The following is a 25,704-nucleotide window of genomic DNA, read 5'->3' as shown; positions in this document are numbered from 1 at the left end:
GCTCAACCCCACTGGGGTGTTGTTGGCCCCTTCTGCTGGAAGGGTACATTGCTGCCTCCTCTCCAGATCTGTGTCACAATAGAAAGAGGGTTTTTTTGTGGCTGCCCTTCACAACTCTCCACAGGTTCATCTCCAGATGGAGACCCCAGAGCAGTGACTCTCTGCACACTCAAAGGCTCCCAGGCCAATGGCCACAGGGATGTATGACAGACACACATCAGGACCAGGGATATGCATGGGTGTACTGAGCAGGGGGTAGAGATCCAGCATGGGGTATGGAGGGCATAAACACAGAGGGCAGGGAGGATGATAGGCAGTGAGGGCTCAGCTGGGACTGCGGCATGCAAGGTCAAGGAGAGTAGCCACTCTCGCCCCTCAGGGGAGAGGAGGGCAGGGATGGATGAACATCTGGAGATTAGCCTGCCCAAAATAGAAGAGAACCAGGCTGAAGGTCTCCTACAGCACCTCGGACCTCAAGGTGAAGCATGCAAGGGTGCCCAAGAGCTGCCAGTCTCCTTGTGAGTTCCTCACCATTGTCTCTGGACAGAGATGGGGACAGGGGGACACCCCTGGAAGGTAAATAAAGGTAAATGTTGCATTCCTGAATGACCAGTGCAGGGATAGAGAGAATATCCATCCTCACTGTGGTACCTGGGGACCACACAAATCCTCCTGGGGTGTTTCTGGCACATGAAGGAGCAAAAAAAGAAAGGACCTGAGGATGTTAATCGGCAGTGGCTGAAGATGAGGCAGCAGCGTGCCCAGGTGGGCAAGAAGGCCAGTGGCACCCTGGCTTGTATCAGCAGTGGTGTGGCAGCAGGCCCAGGGCAGTGGCCGTCCCCTGTGCTGGGCCCTGGTGAGGCCGCAGCTCGAGTGCTGTGTTCAGTGTTGGGCCCCTCACTGCCAGAGGGACACTGAGGGGCCGCAGCGTGTCCAGAGCCGGGCAGCGGAGCTGGGGAAGGGGCTGGAGCACAAGTGTGCTGGGGAGGGGCTGAGGGCCCTGGGGGTGTTCAGCCTGGACAACAGGAGCCTGAGGAGTGATACGAGCACTCTCTGCAACTGCCTGACAGGAGGCTGTGGCCAGGGGGATGGAGGGGGGTTGGTCTCTGCTCCCAAACTACAAGTGACAGGACATGAGGAAAGAGCCTCAAGTTGCCCCATGGGAGGTTTAGATTGGAGCTGAAGAAGAGCTTTTCCCCTGAGAGGGTTGTCAGCCCCTGTCCCAGGCTGCTCAGGGAGCTGGTGGAGTCCCCATCCCTGGAGCTATTGCAAAGCCGTGTAGCTGAGGTGCTGAGGGACATGGGTTAGTTGTGGGCTTGGCAGGATGAAGGGATGGGTTGGACTCGAGGATCTGGAAGATCTTTTCCAGCCATGATTCTATGAGTCTATGACCTAGTGACTAGGAACTGCCAGGCTGAGGCTGCAGGGTCAGACCTTCCCACCTGCACCACCTCTGCCATGAGCCACCGCTCAAGGGTGCAGGAGAGCAGCCACGTCCCTGAGTCTGTCGCAGGTCGGGGCTGGGATGTGGGGTCTGGTGGGTAGACAGAGGTGTGTGAGTGGCAGATGGCTCTGGGGACTGTGTTCTGCCCAGGCTGGCAGGGAGCGGGCGCTGCAGGGCATTATGCTGGGGTTACCCACTGTCAGAGCGGACGGGCAGGACTTCTCAAGGTCACAGGTAACACTAGATCTATGGGGCTGAGTCACTCTGCTTGAGGGCAGAGCTGTCACCAGTGGGACTGAGCCAGGCTGAAAGAGAGGGATAGCAGGGACCTTATGGGGACAAAGTCCTTCTTCGGGCAGGCCCGAGCCTCCGGTAGCCATGCAGCTGGAGCCCAGAGTGCAACATGGGGCCATGAGCAAGCTGTGCTGGTGGGGATGGCCTCATGATGTGGGTGTGTGGTGCCATGTCCCATCCCATGGACAGGGCTCTGCCAGGACACTTGTGATGTCACATCATGGTGGGTTCAGCTGCAGTGTTGCTCCCTCTCGCCCATCTCCCTATCCCAAGCAGGGGCCATGCTGGGATGGCTAGAGTTGCCCTGGCCTCCCCAGACTCATTTTAAGGGTTACTGTGCTCTTGGGGGAAGTTTTCCTGGTGTCCAATGGGAATGCCCTCTGCTCTAGCTTGTCTCACCAGCTCCTGTGCTGTGCAGGTGTCCAGCTCCCTGTACCCCAACAGGCAGCTGAGGGAGCTCATCTCTCCATGCTTGCACAAGCCCAATTCCTGACCCCACTGCATCCCCTGCCCAGCTTCTGTCCCGGAATGTGTGCTCCCAGGGACCCAGACTGGGCCAGGAATCAGCTGGCAGCATGGGAAGGGTGCTGCTGGCACAGGGGCCTCTACAGCTGCCAGAGCATCCCCCAGCCTCCCAGGCTTCCCTCTAGGGCCTGGCTCCTGTCACAGCCCCTCATTCACCAGGACCTGCCACTGGCATTTTGCTTCCTCCACTCGTGACAGCCTATCCTCGATTCCAGGGCCCTGCACTTCAGCCTCTGGCCAGTTTGATGGCCCTGGGCTTGCTGGAGGGAGGTGCCTGGGCCTGTTGGGTACTGGGGGTCCCAGACAAGCCCAAGCAGCCAGCCCTTGCTGCATCCTGGCTGGGGTGATGTGGAGCAGCATGGACACTCGTAGGGCACCTGCGCAGCCCCAGCCTTGTCCCCATCGGAAGCCCCTTGCCATGTGCATCATCTGCTACATCAGCCATGACGCAGCAGCGGTGTGGGACAAGGCGGGTGACGCAGCTGGAGCTGCCACGGCCCTCCCAGGGGGCTCGGCCAGCAGTGGGGGGGGGCTGTGGCGCAGAGCTGGCACTGAGGGCTGTGTGCTCAGACAGCTCATCCGAGTCCTGTTTGCTCAGGGCACCCAGGGGACGGTGCTGCTGTGAGTGGTGTCCAGCCCAGCTCCGGGGGGGCTGCGGTGGAGGGGCAGACTCCCACTGCAGAGCCTGAGGTGTGAAGCTCCCGGCCACATCCTGTCCCAGGCTGCTAGAGCTGAGCTGTGCTGGGGCTTCGCAGGGATCCAGCCCCTTGTGTGGGGTCCCAGGGAATAGTTGTGTCATGGGGTAGGGGCTGTGCCCAGGCTGGACCCCATGGAGCTGGTGCAGAGCTATGACAGGGTGGCAGGGGAAACCTTGTGCCCTCCCTGGCCCACACACCACACCAGAGATGACATTCTCACACACGGTTTAATGTCAGAGATGGGGAATCACAGCAACGGGCCTGGAGCTTGCCAAGGGGTGCCAGGGGTGGCGATGAGCCAGTGGATGCCAGTGCTGCCCCATGGCACTGCCTCAGTGCTGACCTGCCCAGGAAACTGCCCTCAGGGGAGCCCCAGGACCCCCATGCCAGTCCCTGCAGGGAGACAGGGATGGCCTGGGGGGGCCCAGAGGTGTGAACCCCCCCATCCCCATCTGCCCCCAGGAGCTGCCCCTTCTGCCCCATGGCACATATACACATCCCCCCACCCACTCCCCCCCAGTCCTAGTGAGGGTCTCACCATGGGGTGAACTTGCCGGCTTTTGCCTCGGCCCCACATCTGTGAAGGAAAACAGGACACAAGCTGGAGACGGGGATGCCCTGGGATGCTGCTCAGTCTGTGCATCTGCACACAGGCCATGGTGCAGCCACACAGACATGGCACAGCATGGGACACACACAGCACAGCAAGGCATGGCATGGCATGGCATGGCATGGCACAGTGGGGACTCACCCTCCACAGCCTCAGGTGCCTCCAGGCTATCCAGACGATCCTCGTCCACCGCAGCCTCATTGCCATCACCAGGGCCATCTGCCTCGTCCTCGCCCAGTGGCTCTGTGGGGCAGGGGACAGGTCAGACAGGACTTTCCCTCCTCAAGGTGCGGGCAGCCCAAGGACACCCTAGGAAGGGAGTGACCAGCCCAGCACAGGAGTCTGGCCCTGGCATGGGATGCAGCAGACCATGAGCCAGGAAAAAAAGGCACAGTGCAAGCCTGACCCTGCAAGGTCCCTGGGCAGTGCTGAGGGGACACATATCCCCATTCCTGGGCACAAGGGGAGACATCCCTACACAGGGCATGAGGCAGCGGGTGCTCTGCCTGTCCCACGCACACCCCCAGGCAAAGCAGCACTTGTTCCAGTGCCAGCACCTGTCTGGAACTCGATGGTCCTCAGCATTTCTGCCACATAGTCCACATTGATGGAGAAGTGGTCCATGTTCTCATAGCCAGGCTCTGGGCGGCTGCTCATCGACACCTTGGACATGTCCATGATCCTGCAGGCAGGATTCCCCCAGGAGTTGCCAGGACCCAGCACACACAGGGCCCCTGTGCCCCCACCCCCATACCCTTTGTCCTCACTCACTTTTTCAGGAGCTCCTTGGAGTGCTGTGGAGGAAAGCGGAGGGTGGGGATGTGTCAGTGTTTCCCTGGAGCAATGGGAGCTGGGATCCCAGGAGTCAGACGTGCCCCCCACGACAGCCTCACCCTAGCATGTCCCAGGGACAGCCCCAGAGCCTTTGGAGCAACCACAGTCCCACCACACAGCCCTGGGGCAGTCCCAGACCCCCTGAAGTAACCCATCCTCCCAGGTTCCTCAGCACAGCCTTGGGGGAGTCCTGCCCCACCGCACACCTGTGCCCCCCTCCACTCCACACAGACCTGCAAGTAGACAGCCATCTGGGGCTCCTCCATGGCCTGGATGGCTGACTCCACCAGCTTGGAGGAAGCCTCCAGGTGGTCGCCATACTGGCGGATGAGGCCCCGCACATGCTGCACCTTCTCCTCCTGCTCCTGCGCAATGCTCTGCAGCAGCTCCTTCTTCCTCTCCTCCAGGATGCCGTACAGCGAGTCAAAGCGCAGCCCCAGGTGCTGCTTTTGCCGACGGCCGTTCTCCTGCAGGACCAAGGGGTTCAGGGGCTGTTCCGGTCCCGCTGTGTCCCCACCATGGGCACAGCACCCAGGGACACTCCCCCCGGCCCCCACCTCAATGGTATGGCAGATCTCCTCCATCTGGGTGATGATGGCCTGGATGCGGTCGTTCCCTGCCACCAGCATGGCAATGCCATCACTGAGCTCGCTCTGGGACGAGACGGGATGGATTGGGCGTGAGGGTGGGTGGGTGCTGGGTGGGGTGGGCAGCCCCCAGGCCCCTCACCAGTCCCCCCAGGGCCATCCACCTTCTGGCGCTGGTAAACAGCGGGCAGTGGCGCAACCTCGCAGTCCTTGTGTGCCCCGAAGACCTTGCAGAGGGAGCAGGTGGGCGCCTCGCAGCGCAGGCAGTAGATGTTGATCCGCTCGTCCTCGTGCTCCTCACACATGAGGTGCTGCTCAGCCTTGGCGTGGAGGGGCCTGCGGGGGGGGGCAGGCACTGCTGCCCACCAGCCTCAGGGACACCCCAGCCCCAGGGATATCCCTGGCCCCAGGGAAACACCAGCCCCAAGGACACCCCAGCTTCAGGGACAACCCCTGCCCATGGGACACCAGCCCCAAGAACACCCCCATCCACAAGGATGACCCCAGCACCAGGGACACTCCAATCCTCAGGGACACTCCTAGCCCCTTATGATCCCCACGGTCTCGCCTCCAGCCCTGTGCCTGCAGCTCCATTGCCTCTCCACGCCCTGTGGGTTCCCTGTGCCTTCCCCGCACCTGGCCGACTCCTGCTTGTAGATGTCGATGATGTTCTCCACCAGCAGGTTCCGCTGCAGCCCGTACACCCCGTGCCGGTCCAGCACCACCTCGTGACGGCACGACGGACACCGGAACCGTCCCCCCGACGGCACCGCGCTAGAGCCCCGCGACTGCCACAGCGGGTTGGAGGCCTGCGGGCGGCGGGGCGGCGGGTCACGGCTGCGGCTGCCCCGGAGCCCCTCGGAGCCCGGGTACCCCGCCTCCCGCTGTGTGCCCCGCATCTCCCGCACGGGCACGGCCGCGGACACAGCCCCCGCCCCCCATCTCCCGAGCACAGCCCAGCCGGGAGTCCCGGCGACTCCTCCCGGGGCCGGGGCCGGGGCGGGCGCACCTGGAAGACGTCGTTGGCACACTTGCGGCAGAGGTTGTGCTGGCAGGGCAGGATGACCACGGGCTTGGTGAACATCTCCAGGCAGATGGGGCAGATGAGCTGCTTCTCCAGGCTCTCCATGCTCCGCGCCTCCGCCAGCAGCGGCTTCAGCCCCACCGCGAAGTTCATTGCCGCGGTCCCGGCCCGGCCCGGCCCGACGCTGCGCAGCACGGCCCCGATCCGGCTCCGGCCCCGGCTCCGGCCCGCTCTGCCCCGGCCCCGGCCCCGGCCCCGCTGAGCACGGCGCTAATTTTAGCCGCCCCCCGCCCCGCCGGGGCCGCCGCAGCTGTCGGCGGCGTCGGGTGACACTGAGTCACGGCCCCGCGCTCGGCCCGCGCCCCGGGATCGGCTGAGCCCCGGGACTGGCAGCCCCGGCAGCCTCGGGGAGCGGGGGTCGAGCCACACTCCCCGGGCAGACCTCCCCACCTTGCCCGCCACAGCCCAGACCAGCCTCGATCCTCGTTCTCTCCCAGGGCCCCGCAGGGCTGCCCCACTGCCCCCTACCCGGGAGGCTGAGGGGCTCGGCCCTGTCCTGCCCGAGCCCGGTCCTGGGGCAGGCTTGGGGGAAGGGGTCCGCAGAGCCAGCAAGGAGCAGAGCCACAGGGTCTCGCTGGGGACGTGGGTGCCCTCTCCTGCAGGCAGAGGGGCCGGAGTCTGGCCAGGGTCCCCCAGGCCTCCCAGACCCTTCCCAGCGCCAGCCCTTGCAAAGAGCAGTGTGGAAGGGCACTCAGGAGGGCCAGTGCCAGGGACATCATGGTCCCATCTCTCGCCCTGGCACCCCGGCTATATTTAGGGCATGAGACAGAGCCTGGGCAGCTATGGGCAGAGGCTGCTGCCTGAAGCAGTGGGAGGGATGGGGAAGGGCTCATGTCCCTCTCACCTCTTGTTCTCCTGAGATGGGGCAGCACAGTCTGGCCCTGGCCTTCAGTAGGGCCACAGCTCCAGACTGGGTGGGCAGGAGGCAGGCTGCAGGTAGCACTGCCCAGGCAGGGGGCAGAGAGCAGGGAGCAGGGCTCAGGGCAGCAGGGCATGGCAGGTCCCACGCACCAAGCCATCAGTTGGCACACGCAATGGGACAGGGCAGCTGCTCTGGGCAGCCATAGCACCGTTGCTCCTGCCCAGTGCAACCATCTCCCACGGGACACAGGAAGACAAGGCCAGTACTGCACAGCACAGCAGCAGCGGGAGGACCAGAGACAGGCCCCGCACAGTGGGCCCCCACAGACCGAGGCTCCCAAGCTTCAAGCCATTGCACAGCCATGCAGCAGTGCCCTCTGCCCCATGGAAACTGCTGCTGCCCCTCAGAGCACAGCTGTGAGGTGGGAAAGCCCAGCCCTGCAGGAGTCAGCACTGCCTGCAGTACACAACTGCCCCTGAAGGTGACAGGAGACAGAGTAACATTCACCCTTGTGAAAAAGCACTCCCTCAAGCTGCCCCTCCACATGACTCACTCCTCACCTGGCTCAGCCCACCATCCCCACCGGATCCACAGCCACAGTCCCCCACAGCTGAGCACAGGGCCAGGCAGAGTGGTCAAGGCAACCCCTGAGGAGACAGAGACCAGACAGAACCACTTCCCCTCCTGTCACCCTTTAATGGTACCCGTAACACCTACACAGACCCAGGGAAACTGCCTGCCTCGGGCCCAGCCCTGCAGGGATCCCACCAGCAGCTGCAGCGTGGGGTGCAGCCAGTGCCCTAGGGCCGTAGTAGGACAGAAAGAAAGGGGGTTCAGAAGGTGGCACCCCAAACACAAGCAGCATTTGGCACCCAGCACCCATCAGGAGGGTCCCTGTGAGGGCAGGCAGTGGGCTCAGCCCCAGAGGTTACAGTGCTGACGGTCTCAGACACACTCGTCTGCCTCTCCCAACCCATGAAGCCCACCCGGAGAGGTCTCTGCTGGCGGCTGCATGGGCCTGATGTTGGTGCCCAGGCCCAGGCAGGGGCACAGCAGCAGGCGAGGCACTGGGGATGGGGCATAGTAGTGTGTGCCACCTCCACCACCAGTGCTGGGAGACAGGGGCATTGCCCTGGAGCTTGAGCAGGGGCAGAAGAGCCTCTGCATTAATGCTGGCCAAATTAACCTGAGATTCTAGCCACTGAGAGGCTGCAGAGCCATCCTGAGTGGCATGACCGGGGTCCCGGAAAGTGACAGTCCCAAAGAAGGAGCCCTGGGGAGCTGGCAGAGCTGAGACCAGCCTCAGGCATTGGTCCTGGCGCTGGCAGCTGGCAAGGGCTCTGTGCTGGCTGGTGGGGGCTGGGCCACAACAGGTATCTGCCGATCTGGAAAAGAAAAGTTGGAAATCAGTGGCTCAGTCGTGTCTCACCGTGCTGGCAAGCAGGTACCTGGGGCATCCAAACACCCTCACAAAGGCTGACACAGACCAAGGCTCCCAAACCTCCAGCCAGCACACAGCTGTGTAGCAGTGCCCTCTGCCCCATGGAAACCCACAGAAGTCCCCCAACTGCAGCCCCTGTAGACACCACTATGACCAGTGCCCAGGGAACAAAGCCAGCCTGGAACACGGCTGCTCCCCTTATGTTCATTGTCCCAGAGAGCCTGGGCCTGAGTGTCTCAGCCGCAGACCTGGGCATCAGGGGACCCTTGCCCAGGGACACATAAGGAAGAAGTCATCCCCATGGCCTGTGTGGTGGTTCCCTCTACCAATTATTATCCCCATCCCTGGTCTGGACAGGAATCCCCAAGGGATGGCTGTTAAGCAGAAGCTGCAGCTAAGTCCAGTCCAAGCCTTAAGCCAGAGCTGTCCTTGAAATAGGGTGAGAAGGGGGGGGGGGGGAACTTCCCCGGAGCCCCACAAGACACAAAGCCAGACACACCAACATCCCAGCCCGACTCACCGCTGTCCTCCGCGTGCATCTGTGCCTCCAGGTCCTTGGGGTCAACATACTTGTAGGACTCATCCTCCTTGGGCGGGGAGCACGTCCCACAGCAGAAGCAGCAGCAACAACAGCAGCAGCAGCAGGTGAGAGCACCGCAGCACAGAGCCAGGGCCTGGAGAGGAAGGGATGGCAGGCCTGTGAGACCCCGGGGCTGCAGCAGCAGCCAGGCCCTGGCACGGCGATGCCCCAACTGTGCCTCACGGGGAGGCCGAACCGGCCAGGCTTACCTGGAACCACCACTTGGACATGAGGAAATAGTGCTTGACGGCATCGTCGCCGAACTGCTCGGCCACGTAGAGCCCCAGGGAGCCGTACTGGTCGTAGAGACGGCGCTTGTCCTCGTCGCTCAGCGTGGCGTGGGCGCTGTTGATCTCCTTGAAGCGCTCGGCAGCCGCCGGGTCATCGGGGTTCTTGTCCGGGTGGTACTTGAGCGCCAACCTCCTGCGGGGCACGGCGGGTGAGACGGGCCCGGGACGGCCCCCGGTCCCGCTTCGGGCGCCGGGACGCCCCCACCCGCCCGGCCCCGCTCCGCGGCCGCTCCCCCCGCCCCTGCCCGTGCCCCGCCGTACCGGTACGCCTTTTTGATCTCGTCGGGGGAGCTGCCCTTCTGCAGGCCCAGGACGCGGTAGAGGCTCTCCCCGACTCGGGACAGCTTCCGCTGCGGCCGCCCAGGTTCTGCCATGGCGCCCGCGCCCCGCGGAGGTGAACGGAGGAACCGACCGGTCCGGCCCCGCGCCCGCCGCTTCCGCCCGCGCCCGCCGCCGCTCTGCGCAGGCGCCCGACCCGCGGCCCCGGGCGGCCCCGGGGCTTCTGCGCGCCAGCCGGCCGCCTCCCCCCGCGCAGCCCGTGCGCGGTGACCCGGTCAGCACCGCACACGCACAGACCCCGTCGCGCCCGCCTCCCTCCCCGTGACATCCCAGTCACACGCACCCGCCGGCACCGGCCCCCCGGGACACCCCGCGGGTGGGCGGCTGCCCGTGCGGACCCGTCGCGGGGCAGGACGCGGCACTCCCGGGTCGCGCTGCTCCTTTATTAGGTACAAAAGGAGGGCAGAGGGGAGGGGGCGGGGGGCAGTGCCCTGGGCCCGGCGGGCAGCACCGGGCCCCGGGGCCGCTCCCGCTGCCTCGGCGGGGGAGGCGAGGCCGCTGCTGCCCTTTCGAAGAAGAACCTGAGCAACACGGGCGGCGGCGGCGGCGGCGGGGGCAGAGCAGGGCCCCGGGGCAGAACCGCCCTCCCTCCCCACCCCTGGGGCACCGGAGGCCCGCGGGGCCGGGCTGGGCCCCAGGATGACCCCGTGGAGTGGGAGGCGGCCGGGACCCGCAGGGAGAGTGTTTGAATATCAAACCCCCGGCGAGGAGAGGTGAAGGCAAAGCCTCTGTCCTGCTCCCCTTGAGCCAGGCTCGGCTGGGGAGTGGGAGGCAACGGAGTGTCAGATCGGTGGGGACAAGGTGGTTCCTTGAGGAGATCCCCAATCCCTGATGTTTTTCAAGTAGCTGGACCCACGCCACAGGAGAGCCTGGAGTGGGGGGCAGCTGCTCAAAATAAATACAAATAAATACAGATTCCAGCAAGGGAGCTCACCCAGTGCCCAGCCAGGGCCCGGGACAAGCCTCGAGGGGATAGAATGCCATTCCCCATCTCCCCGCAGGAGAGGGGGACCAGCGCTCAGGCACAAGCCCCAGGGAGCCCACCCACCCGTGCAGGGGGCCTGGGGGGTAAGGACAGGGGAGTGTTCAGCCGCAGGCGAAGCCATCCCTCCCTCCCTCCTCTGGGAGCATCATCTCACAAGGGGTGGAAGGGAGAGGCTGTCAGCGAGAGGCTGGTCCTGCGGGCAGGAGAGCCATGGGCTGGCAGGGGCGTGCTGTGGGCAGGTGGCACAGACCAGCAGCTCGGAGCCCTTCCTGGAAGCAGAGGCAGGGGGTTTGCCCTGTGGCCAGCCTGGCTGGTGGCTCCATGGCCAGGCAGCTCAGCAGTCCATGCCGTCACTCTCACACCAGGCAGAGGGGCCATCAGTGCCAAAGTATCTGTCCCCAAAGTTACCTGAAGGATGAGGGGACAGAGAGAGAGGATGGTGGCAGCAGCCGCCTTGCAATTTTCCCCCCAGGGCTCCCTCAGCGTGCCTGTGGGGCACCCACTGGCAGCTCAGGTGAGGGACTGGGGACTCAGCCTGGCAGGCACAGCATGTCCATGGTGGCCCTCACCGATGCCCGGGATGATGTGGAACTCCTCATTGATCCTCTTGTCCACAGCGGTGGTGATGATGCGGACGCGGGGAAAGGCGTAGGCCACAGAATGTACCCCCATCTCCGCCATCAGCAGTGACAGCAGGAAGATCCTGTCCTCTTGCACATCGTGATCCTGCAGCACCAGAGCCGTGAGAGCTAGGCCTAGGCCAGGAGGGCCACCTGCCCAGCCTCCTCCCCCTGCCTTCTCACCAGCAGGACGCGTACGGCCATCATGGCTGCAGCCCCTGTGGATACAGTGCTGTCCATAAGGATGACATAGTCCTCGCTGATCTCCTTGGGGAGGCGCAGGTAGTGGAGCTGAGGAGGGAAAGACAAGCCGTCACTCACTCTGTGGTGCTGGGGACTCTGCCCTGGGGCAGCGGGTGCCGCTCACCTCGGGTTCCCCCGTGTCCAGGTTGGTCTGGATGAGGATCTTGCCAAGGCGGATGTCCTTGCACACAGCGGTGAGGGCCTGCTCCATGGTTTCTCCTGCTCGCAGGATGGACACGCCTGTGATCTGGGGAAGGGTGAGAGCGGTTGCCTGCTGGTGTGCTGGTGTGCGGGCGCCCCAGGGAGCTAAGGGGAAACAGGTCCCACAGAGCAGCTCCTGTGCAGAGGGACAGGCCCCAGGAGCCACGAGGTTCTCCCGGGCAGCTGTGTGCTTGTGGGGAGAAAAGGGTGAGGACATCTCACCCGCTGCCTGTGGAACCGCTTTCCTTCGTACGTTGTCCCCTGGGGTGTCTCCACAGTGACCGACTGCAGAAGGGGCAGGAGAGAGGAGTGCAGATGAAGCCGAGTCCCTGCATGTCCCAGGGGCTCAGGACGGGGAATGTGGCCACAGCCACACGCAAGGAGCAGTCACTCACCTTCAGTGGCAGGAAGGAGAGGGCATGTTCAATCAACAGCCTCATCAGGCGCTTGGAGTAAAAGATGAACTCATCCCTGGTCGTCTCCTTGTTCCTATTGAGGGAGGATGCCCACGTGAGATGAGAGCAGAGTTCCTGCTCCATCATCCTGCAGAGAGCTCCAGAGGAAGGCCAGCATGGCCAGCAAGCAAGCTGTGAGAACCTGGAAGCCCTCAGGGAGGAGACACAGTCAGCAGCCATCAATGTTTCAGGGCTTGCTGAAGACCTTGGGTGTCATCTAGAAAGAACCACGTGGTCAAGAAACATGTTCAGTCCCCCTGGAAGGGCAGGGGGTCATAAAGCCTGCAGCAGATTGGATAAAGCAAAAGGATGCTATGCCATGCTGTTCTGCCCTCTCTGGGACTTGGGGGACGGTTCAGAGCTGACTCTGCACAGTGGACTAGCTGGGCTAGCAAAGGGAGTAAAGTCAACAGCAATAAGGCGGGATGTGGGTAACACAAGCAGCCTGGTGTCGATGTACACCCTCAACAGAGACGGTGCAGGTGCTCCAGGAGCGAGTGCAGAAGTACAGCATTGAGCACAACCTCTAATTGCTGCTGAATCTCTGCTGAAGGATTTACAGAGCTGGAGATTTAGGACAAAATTGCTGACCAGGTGGAAAGAGTCACGAGAGAAACAGGACGGGAGCAGCAGAACATCAGGCAGCACTGTTGGCTCTTGGGGCAACAGACACTCGGGAGGAAGCAGCAAGTGCTTGACACCTGACAGCTGTAACAGGAAAGCAGCTGACATGCTCCCAGCTCCTCTCCAATGACGCACCTACTTAGAGATGAACTACTGCCAGGAATAAGAGAGATTCTGAAATACCTGGTGTCACCTCATCAGAACTCTGAAGTCCTACAAGCAGCTAGATATAAATAAAAACCAGAATAAAACCACAATGGGGCTGCAATTCCCAGGAGCATCCCTCTTGCAATAGGGCAGGAAAAGGAGGTAGATCTACGAGTTGCTCATAGTATACAATGTGATCATAAAGAATCCACTGATGTCACCCTGTGCCTCTCACAGCTCATGGCTGCTTGGGCAAAAAGGCAAATAGCAGGTTCTCCACCCCCTCTCCTCTGCCCTAGCGAATCCTCATCTGGAGTCCTGTGTCCAGTTCTAGACTCCCCAGCTCCAGAGAGACAGAGAACTGCTGGAGAGAGGCCAGCGCAGGGCTACTAAGATGCTGAGGGGACTGGAACATGTCTGTGAGGAGGAAAGGCTGCAGGACCTGGGGCTGTTCAGCCTGGAGAAGAGAAGGCTGAGGGGGACCTCATCAGTGCTGATAAATCCCTAAAGGGTGGGTGTGGAGAGGATGGGGCCAGTGTTTGTTGTGTTGTGGCCAGTGCCAGGACAAGGGATAACAGGTACAAGCTGGAACCCAGCAAGTGCCACTGGCACAGGAGGAGAAACTTGTTTGGTGTTGAGGTGAGGGAGCCCTGGCCCAGGCTGCCCAGGGAGGGTGTGGAGGCTCCTTCTCGGGAGGTTTCCAAACCTGCCTGGACACGTTCCTGTGCCCCCTCATGGAGGGGAACCTGCTTGAGCAGGGGCTTGGGCTGGATGAGCTCTGCAGGGCCCTGCCAACTCCTCCTCCCATTCCATGATTCTGTGGTTTGAGTGGCATCTTCCTGGAGAACCATCAAGAACAAGCTTCTGTCTCCTTTGGCTGCGCTATGACCAAGAGGCAGGCTCACACCAAAGGGCTGTGGTTTAACACAACGCAGCCGAAATCTGCTTTCGCTTTCTTGACCTGTGCTGCAAGCCGCACAGCCCGTGCACGGCCCTGGGGTGTTCAGGAGAACATGAGGAACAAAGGAGCCCTACAGACGTTTGCCAGCTTCCAGATAGAAGAGGTGGGACTGGCAACCATCCAGAAGAAGCAGAAGGACATTGAGTATTTTTACTCTGTATTTTAAGACATCATCTGTCACTTCTCACATCTCACCACAATGACAGCCCAGCCGACAATCCTCACAAGAAGGATAAACAGTTGCTGCTGTCCCAAGGTACCTTTGCAGCCAGCCCTGGGCACCGCCTGACAGCTCTGCAGGGAGCACAGAATGTCACTAATGGGAACATTTCCAAGGGACCCGGGGACAGTGGGACACTCCCAGGGAGGTCATAAAATCAGTTGTGGTCTGGAAAAAAACAGGCTCCCTTTCTCCAGCTCTTCTGTGTGGGCTGTCAGCACGTGCCTGCCTTCACGGGTGGGCTGCACCCACGTGCCCACCCACAGCAGCTTCTCCCACACCAGCCCATAGAGGTGGGTTCCTCCACAGCCCAAAACATGTCTCAGGGATGGAGGAGTGTCCTCGGGCCCTGTGCCAGAAGGCCCTGGTGTGCCTCCCTTGTCACATATGGGCAAAGACAACCAAGAAAATTCTCACCTAGGCTTTAAGCAACCACCAACACGGGGTGGCAGGGGGTGGGAGGGGTAGAAGCTGTAAGAGAGGATGGCTATGCCATCCCCTGGCAGCAGCACAGAACCCTCCCTGAAGCACTCAGAGAGTAGGAGTACTCTGGCTTGGTCTCCCTGCAGCACCACAGCCAGCAGCTCCCCAGCACCTCGCTCTTCCCTGGCAGCCTCAGCAGCAGAGCACCAGGGTGCCAGCCTGGCAGCAGACATCCTGCTGGGAGCCAGAGCACGCTGTCGCCTCCACTCACGGAAGGAGTGTCTGTAGCCAAGGCCAGACAGCACATTCAGGTCCCTGGGAAACGTGAGCACAGACAGCTTCCCTGTTCCACTGAGAGACATGGGTTAGGGGTTGGACTTGGATCTTATTTTCCAACCAAAACAATTGTAAGATTAATCTAGATAAGAGAAGACTGCAAGGGGATCTCACTAACATTTACAAATATCTAAATGGCAGATGTCAGAGGCTGGGGCACCACTTTTTTCCCTTGTACCCAGTGACAGGACTAAGGGGTAATGGGATGAAGCTGGAACACAAAAAGTCCCATTTAAACACAAGGGAAAAGTATGTTACTGTTCAGGTGAGGGAATGCTGACACAGGCTTCCCACAGAGGGTGTGAAGTCTTTTTCTTCAAAACCTGCCTGGACGTGTTCCTGTGTGACCTTATCTAGGTGGGCCTGCTTTGGCAGTGGGGTTGGACTAGATGATCTCTAAAGGTACTTTCCAACCCCTACCATTCTGTGATTCTATGTCTGAAGCACCTCTCTGGCGCTGCCAACTTCCCGGTACGCAGGGAGCAGCTCGCTCTGCCCCTCACTGAAGCACGAACAACCACACACAACTCAAGGACAGCTCCAGCACAGGACAACGTGTCCTACCAGAGCACGAAGTCCAAAGGCTGGGACCAGAGAAAACCTCCTGAGGGAGGCAGGTGACCCACCCCACTGCAGCCTGGGCCAATGGGGGATGGCCCAGAGGCCTTTCCAGCAGTGTGGGGGTACTCATATGCAAAGAGTGGAAAGGAAATGCTGTTCTCCTGCAGCAGAGAGAGACCAAGATGCTTCAGGGTTGCCTGAGGGGCAGCAAGGACTAGTGAAGTGCTGCAGAGTCCCGATGGGTGGCATGAAATGCTCCGTCTGGACCCGAAAATTGGAGTGTCTTGTAGTCGGAAGATAACCTTATTATCACTGTCCATCCTCAGCCCGATCGCGAATAAAATCCTTCATCTGCTCTCATCCAGGACAACTTTTCAGTTTCTGCCTAGCCACCACAACAGAACATTACTCTAGAAACCACTTCTCCCTGAGCTGCCAAGCCTGAATTTGCCATGACTCAACTGAGTGAATGTTCATCTGCTGCCATAAGATACTCTTCCAGAAGGGCCCTCAGAGACAGAAGGGTGAAGCACAGAAGAGCCTCCAGTGTTGAACAACAGGGAAACGTTGTCGGGAAAGCTGAGACCAACAGGCTGTCTCCAAAGGAGCTGCACTGGGAAAAACAGGGTGGGAAAAGAGAGGCTGGAGGGAAATCCTGGCTCACAGCTCTCTGAAGCATCCAGATGCCAGGTTTGGCGTGCCAAGGCAGTGCTGGTGAGAGCACCGGCACTCCTTCAAGGGCTGCCACCACGCAACGGCGCTGATGGCACCATGGCAGCTGACATAAAGATGAGAGGTCAGGTGTGCCAAGACACTAACTTCACGCACAGAGGTGCAAGAAGCTTGGCAAAACGCATGCACTCCAAAACCTGCCAGTCTCAATCTCTCCACGGAGCCTAAGGGAATGTCAACAGACAGTGCCTCAAGCAGAGGGGAGCCCATGGGGTCACTGTGAGCACCACTAACAGTCCCACACCACGCTGAAGGCGCTCAGCAGCAAATGAGCACTGCCAAGTATCACCTACAAGCACCAGAAACACAAGCTGCCTCTCTGTCACCAAACACAGGAACTTTTTACTAGAAGAGCTGTTTGGCTGAGAGATCTTAGTAACAGCACTGCTTCAGCTTCCCTTGCTTTCCTGGGCTGCAGCAGGATTTGAGGGGGTGGCTGACAGGCCAAGTCAACGCCTCTCATAAATGTGGTATTTTTTTATTTACCATCTGGAGGAGGCAAAGTCCAACCTCCCGCAGCCCCACGCCAGGAGCAGCAGCACCGCCAGCCACAGCCTGCACGCCTTCTCCCCTCCCTGCCCTGGGCAGCTGAACAAACTCCTAAGTCTAAGTAGATTAAGGGTATTAGACACTCGTGGCATAAAGATGGGGGTACAAGAGGCCGTTCTGGCACAGCAAAAGGACATGGCTTCAAGGAGGAACAGCAGCTACAGACGGGAAAGGATCCAGCCCTCGTCTGCAGCACCGTGCACCGGCTGGTCAGACCCAACCCTTGGCCCTGCCAAGGAGCAGCCCAGGCTCCTTCCAGGCTTGTCACAGCAACGCAGGAGGGGCTGTGGGTAAACAGCCCATGCCAGAGACTGAACAGGAAGAGGAAGGCCAGAGACAGGGTGGGCTGCTGTACAAAGACCTGCATTCTTCTCTCCCTGCGTAAACCTGGGGTAAGTGAAAACCCACTTCTTGGCAATGGTTCCTTTGCAATGGATCAATGTCCAGCCCCTGAGGTACTGCTCCTCCAGGACCTCACTTCCACAGATCTCATTTCAACCTTCATCTACCACTGAGCACACAGACAGTGAATCACAGAGTAGAACAAGATAGAGAATGAGACAGAATGAGATGGAGAAATCAGTTCAGGCCATGAAGAAGCCAGAGTAAGAAGATGCCAGAAGGACAAGGTGATCCCTGCTCCAAAGCTCCCTTATGCTGGACCTAAATTCAACCACTAGGAATCCATGGCTTAGGGGTGAGGTACGTGGGCTCTAGACATTGACACAGGACTGTGCCCAGCACAGGTGGTGCTACATCCCCCAGCAAGACACAACTCCCTGCTTCTTGCTGCCCTGAAGGGCATTTGGAGCCTATGTTTCATGGGAAAGAGGCTGAGGAGGAGCCTGCAGAAGGGACACTCGCTCCCTGCAAGGAGGTGCCCAGCCTGCATGTGGCCTGAGGTTATTCTCCAAACATGGGTGCTGCTCCAGCCCCAGTGTGCGCAGGGGCAGAAGAGTCCAACTGAGGCCAGCACCTCCTTTATCTTTTACAACCCAGAGATAAATACGTGCAGAGGCTGCAAGCTCCTGCATTCACAGTGACAAGGAACATCACTGTGGCCTCACAGAATTCGTCTCTTGGCCCCACATTAATGCTACTGTCATCTGGACAGAAAAGGAGCATTGGTGGGGAGAGAAAGGGTGAAATGGGTGGCGAAGTCCTGGCAGCAGCAGCCTGGGTGTCACCCTCTGTAAGCTGGCTCTAAACCAAAGTGCCTCAGGAAAGGTGGCAGCGAGGGCACTTCACCCCATGCCACCAGCTATTGCGCCTGTGCTCCAGCTGGGAAAGAGCTGACCGGCCTCCTGTCCTAGTAACAAATGCCTGCCCACGGCTCAAACATCACCCAGAGCAGGGGTACCAAGTGTTTGCCATGAAAAAAGTGTCTGTAGGCCAAAGCCAGCTCTGCTCAGCACATCTGCTCCAAGAAAACACCTACATCTGAAATCCTGAAGGCAGAGGAAGGAAGGCTCACACCAGGCTGTGTAGCGTGACCCTACAGAACAGCCCATTTCCAGGAGCAGCCCCAAAGGAGGCAGGGCCCTACCTGATGATGGTGTGCATGCCCCGCACCTGCGGCGTGTTCTCCAGCACACTCAGCGTCTTCGGCAGGGGCTGCCCTTGGTGGGCAGAGGCCAGAGCTGCCCTGCAACAAAGACATGGTGATCAGAAAAGCACAGCACATACACACAGAGCCCCTGTGCTGGACCCTTGAGCGGGCCATGGCTCCTGGCCAGCCCACCGCAGCAGCTGGATACCAGAAAGCGCTCGGCTGATTCCCAGGGAAGCCCCACATCCAGTAGCAGGTGAGAGCTCCCAAAGCAGTACCACCCCATAAAACTGGGCAAACATCCCCAGGCCACAAACCTATCCCTCAGCCGCAGCCTCTGCCAGCAGCCAGGCAGCAGGACCAGCCGCTCTACATGGGCAGGACCCCCAGGACGGAGCTGCCCCAAAGAGCAGCGAGGGCTGTCTGACTGCATGACATCCCCAAGAATGGGGACAGGAACTGCCCAGGTCACTTCTGCCATAGAAGGGAGCAGCTCCAGGCATTCTAGCACTCAGGGCAGGATCCACGTTCCACAAAGAGTCAGGAGCAGCACACAGAGTCAGTCACACAGGGCAGACAGAGCTGCCGTGGGACAGGGTGTATAAGAGCCCACAGTCATGGCAGGACAGCCCCCAAGGAGCTGCGTGCAGGGCAAACACCTCGGCAGGCAAGGGACAGCAGGTACACTCAGCCCCAGGCTCAGCTTCCTCCACAGGCTCTGGCCAGCAGGGATGGACACGAGACAGGGCTTGGAGACCAGTGGGTGCAGGCAGCCCCCCATCCACCCCCAGCCCAGGGACCAGCCTTGCAGTGGCTGGAAGGGCCCCCACGTACCTGACAGTGATCTCGCGCTGTGGGTGGCACAGCAGGCATCCAGCGTGGCAAAAGGGGAAGGAAAGAACACACGATCACTGCACTGGGAAAGAGCACAGTCCTCCAGGGGCAGCCTCGGCCCTCCAAGGACAGCTCCCAACCTTCTGCTGGACCACAGTCAGGGAGCAGAAAGGAGAGGACGGCTGAGAGAGCTGTCTGGGACAGGGGGACAGCGAGGCACGAGGCCGGGACAGAGCACCAGAGCCAGGCAGGGTGGCTCTGCCAGAGAGGTGATGCATCACAGCCCCATCTCCGTTTCCGCAGGCCTCATCACAGTTCAGTTTCACAGATCATAGAAAGGTGGGGGTTGGCAGGGTCCTGCAGAGCTCATCCAGCCCAAGCCCCTGCTCAAGCAGGTTCTTCTCCATCAAGGGACACAGGAATGTGTCCAGGTGGGTCTGGAAACCTCCCGAGAAGGAGACTCCACACCCTCCCTGGGCAGCCTGGGCCAGGGCTCCCTCACCTCAACACCAAACAAGTTTCTCCCCTTCTGCCAGTGGCACTTGCTGGGTTCCAGCTGTGCCTGTTACCCCTTGTCCTGGCACTGGCCACAACACAACAAACACTGGCCCCATCCTCTCCACACCCACCCTTTAGGGATTTCTCAGCATTGATAAGGGCACTCCCTCATCCTTCTCTTCTCCAGGCTGAACAGCCCCAGGTCCTGCAGCCTTTCCTCCTCACAGACCTGTTCCATTCCCCTCAGCATCTTGGTAGCCCTGCGCTGGCCTCTCTCCAGCAGTTCCCTGTCTCTCTTGAGCTGGGGAGCCCAGAACTGGACATAGGGCTCCAGATGAGGCTTCACTAGGGCAGAGGAGGGGGGAAGGAGAACCTCCTTCCACCTGCTGCCTACAGTCTCTTCACGCTCTCTAGGATGCCATTAGCCTTCCTGCCCACAAGGGTACATTGCTGCTCATGTTTAGTTTGCTCCAAGAGCTGCACTGCCACCTTTTGCAAAGAGAGAGGAGGCACCGAGAGCGCCTTGGTGCTCCAGGAGCAGAGAGCTGTGAATAGCCTCAGCACCCTCTCTGCAGTCAGAGCCCTCCTTCTCCTCCTCTCTTGCACCCACTGTGCTTGATCACCCACAGCTCACCTTCTCCAGCTGGCTGTGCACATGCTGCACAATCAGGTCCAGGGCCACGAAGTTCTCCCCACCTGCCAGGAGAGCGGACCTGGGTCAGACACACACATTGAGCTGAGCTGAGCCCATCCCCATGCTCAGGTCAGGTCCAGCAGCCAAGGCACAGCCTCACCCCTGGGCACCACGATGTCTGCCACCTGCACTGTGGGCTCAATGTACTGCTCAAAGGCCGGCTTCACAAACTTGTTGTACTGCTTGATGACGCCCACGATGTCGCGCCCGCGCTCCATGATGTCGCGTTGCAACCGCCGCACCAGGCGGATGTCAGAGTCCGTGTCCACAAACACCTTCATGTCCAGAAGCTGGAAAACTGGGAGGGGTGAGCACCTCCTATGCAGGACCCCCCCCACCATCAGATGTGCCTCCTTTCCCTCACCCATGGGCCCAGCAGGGCCTGACAGCACGGTGCTGCCTGCCCTGAAGCCTCTCCCACGGACATGCTCTGCGAGCCAGTGGTGGGTGGCCTCTCCACAGGCAGCCCTCAGCCATGACCCGTCCCTGGCAGCACCGAGGGCTGTGCCAGGGCTGTGTCCATCCCGCCTGCAGCATGCCCTCCCCGCCACAGCCCAGCCCAGGCCAGGCCACCAGCCGCATCAGGCAGTGATACCTTCAGCAGCTCCTTGTTCGCAAACGCCAGGATTCCCTCAAACACGATGACATTAGCCCCGTACACCGTTTTCTGGGGGCAGAGAATAGTCACACTTGTCATGCCCTCCTCAAGCACACTGCAGCAAGGCCAATGCTCAGCACAGATATTACCTCAGGCCCTGACCCACTTGGAGCCTTTGCCACGAGTAGGACTTCCCATAACTACCCTACACCACCCAGCCTTTAGAGGCCCTTTTCATCACCCTTGCACTCGATGCCCCAGTCCTGCACTGACCCAGAGCCTTGACTCGGAACTGCAAATCTCTGACAATACCTTCCCCCCAGCCTCAGCCCTCCCCACACTCTTCTCTGCTCCGCACTGCAGCCTTTCCCCCAACTCCGTGCTGGCCTGTTTCCACACCCATCTCTGTGTCTCTGTGCTCCCTCCCTGCCTCGAAGCCCTCAAGCCTCCCCTAAATGACCCTCCTGCACCTGATGGCCCCCAGTACCTGCTGCCCTTCACCCTCCCAGGTCTCACAGCCCCCACACTCCCCATGCCTCTCCCACAGCTCTTCCCAGGGCTCTCCTCACGGCGCGGTGCAGGGCTCATCCCGGCTCCCCCGCAGCACCCACCCACTCGCGGCGGCGGCTGTGCGTGGTGAAGTCATACACCGGCACCTTCACGCTCTTGCCCTTCTTGAGCTTGCGGAGGACGCTGACGAGCAGCTCGAAGTCGAAGGCGTCGGGGTGGTCGAAATTGTAGTCGCTGCGGGCTGCCAGCGCCTGTTGCCCCTCATCCAGCACCTGCGGGCACCAGCCCCGCTCGACACTGCACCGACCCCTGGGCAGCGGCCCCGCTCGCCCCCGCGGGCAGCGGCCCTGTGCTCACCTTGTAGAAGGAGTCCATGGAGAGCAGCACGACCCAGGGCACGTCCAGCGCCTCTATGATCCGCGTCGCCACCGTCGTCTTGCCCGAGGCGCTGCCGCCGCACAGGCCTGCGGGCGAGTGGGCGGGGGCACGCGGCGGCCGCGGCTCCATCATTTCCCAGGCCTCGGCCCCTCCGCGCCCCCGGCCCCTCCACGCCCCCGGCCCGGCTCCCTCGGCACCCCGGCCCCGGCTCCGTCCCTCGCCCAGCCCCGGCCCGCTGCTCACCGATGACGAAGGCCTCGTCCACGGGCGCGCCGGTCTCGCTGTACCAGGGCGGCCGCCCGGCCGTGTAGATGGTTCGCTTGCTGGTGCGCAGCAGCGGCGGCTCTGGCTGGCACTGGCTGGCGGTCCGCCGCCGCGGGGACGAGGCCAGCGGCAGGCGGCTCAGCAACGAGCCCAGCGCGCCGGGGCTGCGCTCGGGGCCCGCCGCGCCCCACCGCTCCTCCGCTCCCGCCGCCGCCATCTCCCCGCGCCGGTCGGGACGGGCCGCGGGGGCTGCCGGGACGGGCCGCAGCCGCACGCGGCTCCCGGCGGTCCCCGCGCCCCCGCCCCGCCCCGCTCCCCGCGCGCGCCCCCGCTCGGGGCGCCGGGGTTGTGCCTGTTCCCTCCTCACGGCCCCGGTACCGCTCCGGCTGGGCCTCCCAGGACCAGTTTCCAGGGGCGGAAACCCCACCACGGCCCCGGGCAGCTGATGCCCCGGCTGAGGAAGAGACCCGCGCACAGAGGTGCTCTCCTGGGGTCCAGCGAGTGCCCGTGTCCTCCGGTCCTGGCACTGGGCACCGCTGGCTGAGCCTGGCTCCATCCTTTTGGTACCCTCCCTGCAGTCCCAGCTCTGTCAGCCACAGCAGAGATGCTCTGGCCCTTCAGCTCCTCTCACTGGACTCTCCCCTGTCTGTCCATGTCTCTTGTGGAGCCCAGCACTAGGCCCAGTACTCCCAGATGGCCTCACCAGTGGTGAGCAGAGGGGAAGGGTCACCCCCTCTCTTGCCTGGCAATGCTTTGCCCACTGCAGCCCCACCGCCTGCACAGCACGGGCACGTTTTGGCTCTGGTCACCTCAGAGTCCCCCATGATCCCCGCGGCCTTTTCTGCTGCCCCTCGCTCCAGCTGGGTGCCCCCAGAACGTCCTGCTGCTGTGGGGCTGTTCCTCCCCAGGGCCGGGACTCTGCGCTCCCCCTCGCTGGACTCCACAAGGTTCCTGTCAGCGCGTCTCTCTGGCCAGTGCAGACCCCCTGCCCCACCGAGCAGCACAACCCTCTGGGCACAGCCGCTCCTCCAGCCTGGTGGCAGCTGCAGACTCACTGAGGGCGGCTCTGCCCCATGCTCCAGACTGTTAGTGAAGCTGTTAAATGAGACTGGAGCCGGTAATGACCTCTGGGCTGCACACTGGTCGTTACTGGCCCTGGACTCCACTTTGTGCCACTGTTCCCCTGCTCTGGGCCCAACGACACAGCCCGTGCCCAGCCCCCTGCACTGTGCTCAGCCCCCCGCACTGCCACAGCATATCCAGGAAGGGCCATGAACCACGGGGCCAAACGTTTTCCCAAGGGCTGAGTCAATGCTCCCTTCACCTGCTGGTCCCTTCACCTTCAGCCCATCATCTCAATGCAGAAGGTGCCCAGGTCAGCCGGGCACGGCCACCCCTGGCTGAGGCCATGCTGGCTTCTCCCAGTCACTTCCATGTCCTTCACATGCTCAGAAACAGTCCCCAGAGTCAGCTGTGCAATCGCTTTCCCAGGTGACCCCCCCCCCATACCCGAACAATCTCTCTGTATCCAGCAGCTTTTTCATTCCCAAGCGGCACCCAGGACCCGATCACCTCCTCCACCCCTTCGGCCCCCGTGTACGCGTTAACCCGAGTGCCCCAGGGTGCCAGACTCCCGGCCCGGCCCTGGCCCCCCCGCTAGAGCCAGCGCTGCCGCCCAGGGCCTCCTCTGGGCATCGTGGAGCTGAATGATCCCGGCGCAGCGTCCTGCGGTCCCAAACAGTGACGGCTGGTCCGTGGGGTCACCCGGGGCTTTGGCCGCGGGCTCGGCCCTCCCCGAGGTGCCGGGAACCGGGCTGCCCAGGAGAGGGGCCGTGCTGCCGGCGCTGTCCCGGGGCCGGGCCAGGGAGCCCGGGGGTACCGGCACGTCCCGAGCCCCGGGCGAGGGGCGGGGCCTGACGGCGGGAGCGGGGCCCGAGCCCGGCCCCATCGTGGGCCGGGGGCGGGGCCTCGGGGGGGCGGGGCCGCGGCGAGGCCGGCGGCGGGTTCCCGCGGTACTGCTCACCCCCGGGATGGAGCCCCCGACCGGCACCGAGAGCGCCCGACTGGTCAGCCCGCGGGCCGGCCGCGCCGACGGCAGCCTGCGCCTCAAGAGGTACCGCCGGCACCGGCAACCCATCGCCCCGGCATCCCCACTGCCCTGGCACCCCCACAGCCCCCATCGCCCTGGCATCTCCATGACCGGTACCCCCACCGCCCTGCCGCTGCCACCCGCGGCACTCATCGCCTCCTGCCACTTCCTGGTGCCTCCGGCAGCCCCTGACACCGCCACCTCCATCGTCCCCTGCACCTGCAACCCCCAGCCCCCCCGCTCCCGCGCTGCCGGCACTGGCTCCCGAGTCACCCCCGGCAGCTTCACTACTCCCCGCCACCGCCAGCTGCCCCGGCACTCACCCGCTCCGGCACTGGCACCTCCGGCATCCCTCGGCAGAGCCAGCTCCCACCCCCCGGGACCCGCAAGCCCCCGGCACGTCCAACATTGCCCTGCTCCCACGCCTCCACCCCCTCGACAGCGGCCACCCCCGGCACGTCCATTACCCCCCCGCCAGCCCCAGCGCTTTCATCCACCTGGCACGGACAGCAGCAGCTCCGCAGACGCCGAGCCAGCCAGGACCGTGCGTGCACCGGCACCTCCTTCTAGCCCACATCGGTACCCTTCACCCCGACATACCGGCACCCATCCCCTCCCGGCACCTCCATTCAAGCGGAACTAGCCCCCCCCATTCGTGTCCATCCGGCGGGTACCGGTGCCCAAACGTCCTCCAACCCGCACCGGTACCGTTCATCCACTCTCCCGCACTGGTGCCTCACGCACGAGCGCCCTGTGCCCCGGCACCAGCCCCCTCCGCACACCAGCTCCCGCCTCCGCCGCCCCGCTGCCCACGCCTCACGTCCCCGCACCGGCGCCCCGTCCAGCAGCCCCAGACGCGACACCTCGGTCTTACCGGCACCTCCGCCACAGACACCCGCTCCCGCACCGCCCCCGGCCGGGATCAGGCGGGCGGCCCCGGCCATGCGGGGCAGGATCGTCCCCCGAGCATCTTCCCGGCCTCGCCGAATGCCCCGCATCACCTCCTGCCGCCAGCCCCGGGGCTGCGCCTCCCGCGGGAGTGCTCGGTCGCCGCGGGCTGGGCCCTCAAGGCTCCTGACGGTGCCTGGGGCGTCAGCGGGACCCGCGGGGGGCGGGGGGGGGGGCAGCCCGCAGGGGGGGCAACATCGGAATCGTTACCGACGGCGGCGGGGCCAGGGGTAACGGGGCTCAGGCGGGCACGTAGGTATCCCCGCCAGTGCGGCATGGGCCGCGGCCGGGCCGGGAGGGGCGATGCCGAGTGCCCGCTGCTCTATAGGTGACCAGCCGCTGGGAGCCCTGAGCAGCTGGGCCGGATTGCACTTACTGGGAGACACAAGGGGTAGCGGCAGGGGGAGATGTGGACACCGAGTGCCGGCACGGCCGGCGGTGACCCGCGCCCCCAGTCTCTTTGCAGGCTCCCGCGATGTTCCGGCCTCCCCAGCCCCGGGTCCCTGCTGCCCCTGCAGCTCCCGTGCCCCTAGCCCTGCCCGGGGGAGGCTCCAGGCCCGCCGGCAGCTGAGCATCGCCTGCACTGTCTGCTGCGTCTTCATGGTTGGGGAAGTGATAGGTAACGGTTGGCTTGGCCAGGCTGGGGCTGGGGTCTGCCCCTGCACTAGGTGCCAGCGGCTCTGTGCCCGCAGGCGGG

The 25,704-nt window shown here is 62.6% G+C and overlaps 3 protein-coding genes across 4 annotated transcripts; all 3 read right to left on the bottom strand.

Annotated features, from left to right (window-relative positions):
• Positions 1-3,259: 3,259 nt before the first annotated feature.
• On the bottom strand, positions 3,260-6,210 carry TRIM54 (tripartite motif containing 54). Its single transcript, XM_061989983.1, is given in 10 exon segments — positions 3,260-3,304; positions 3,500-3,538; positions 3,713-3,814; positions 4,129-4,253; positions 4,343-4,365; positions 4,639-4,872; positions 4,963-5,129; positions 5,132-5,328; positions 5,629-5,801; positions 6,002-6,210. Coding segments are annotated over 10 exon segments (1,239 nt in total). The 5' UTR covers positions 6,170-6,210; the 3' UTR covers positions 3,260-3,293.
• Positions 6,211-7,598: 1,388 nt separating this feature from the next.
• DNAJC5G (DnaJ heat shock protein family (Hsp40) member C5 gamma) lies at positions 7,599-9,714 on the bottom strand. The gene is made up of 4 exons (XM_061990034.1): positions 9,511-9,714; positions 9,169-9,382; positions 8,900-9,053; positions 7,599-8,323 (listed from the first exon to the last, which is right to left on the bottom strand). Exons 1-4 carry the CDS (start codon positions 9,621-9,623, stop codon positions 8,241-8,243), a joined length of 564 nt encoding a protein of 187 aa, XP_061846018.1. The 5' UTR covers positions 9,624-9,714; the 3' UTR covers positions 7,599-8,240.
• A 243-nt stretch (positions 9,715-9,957) lies between these two features.
• LOC104555636 (uridine-cytidine kinase-like 1) lies at positions 9,958-22,212 on the bottom strand. 2 transcript variants are annotated; one of them, XM_061990456.1, is made up of 14 exons: positions 21,950-22,212; positions 21,686-21,792; positions 21,430-21,600; positions 20,816-20,887; positions 20,321-20,510; positions 20,161-20,222; positions 19,029-19,045; positions 18,192-18,290; positions 12,033-12,126; positions 11,860-11,922; positions 11,561-11,683; positions 11,377-11,484; positions 11,143-11,299; positions 9,958-10,842 (listed from the first exon to the last, which is right to left on the bottom strand). In XM_061990456.1, exons 1-14 carry the CDS (start codon positions 22,185-22,187, stop codon positions 10,724-10,726), a joined length of 1,620 nt encoding a protein of 539 aa, XP_061846440.1. In that variant the 5' UTR covers positions 22,188-22,212; the 3' UTR covers positions 9,958-10,723. The 2 variants fall into 2 exon arrangements, with proteins under 2 accessions (XP_061846440.1, XP_061846441.1); XM_061990457.1 differs by having other exon boundaries at positions 10,750-10,981.
• Positions 22,213-25,704: the final 3,492 nt, after the last annotated feature.

The sequence above is a fragment of the Colius striatus genome, chromosome 2, assembly GCF_028858725.1.
Source record: "Colius striatus isolate bColStr4 chromosome 2, bColStr4.1.hap1, whole genome shotgun sequence".
NCBI lineage: Eukaryota > Metazoa > Chordata > Aves > Coliiformes > Coliidae > Colius > Colius striatus.
This window is presented reverse-complemented; position numbering and strand designations above follow the sequence as displayed.

Bases quoted from the DNA above. Each gene is read 5' to 3' on its own strand.
- DNAJC5G (XM_061990034.1), bottom strand. From the start codon at position 9,623: ATGGCAGAACCTGGGCGGCCGCAGCGGAAGCTGTCCCGAGTCGGGGAG. The intron at 9,054-9,168 runs GTAAGCCTGGCC...CTTCCTCTCCAG, and splicing joins TGTCCAAGTGGTGGTTCCAG to GCCCTGGCTCTGTGCTGCGG. The intron at 8,324-8,899 runs GTGAGTCGGGCT...TTTCTTTTCCAG, and splicing joins GATGCACGCGGAGGACAGCG to ATCGGCAGATACCTGTTGTG.
- LOC104555636 (XM_061990456.1), bottom strand. From the start codon at position 22,187: ATGGCGGCGGCGGGAGCGGAGGAGCGGTGGGGCGCGGCGGGCCCCGAG. The intron at 21,601-21,685 runs GTGAGCACAGGG...TGGTGCCCGCAG, and splicing joins CCATGGACTCCTTCTACAAG to GTGCTGGATGAGGGGCAACA. The intron at 11,485-11,560 runs GTGAGCGGCACC...TTCCCTCCTCAG, and splicing joins TGGACACGGGGGAACCCGAG to CTCCACTACCTGCGCCTCCC.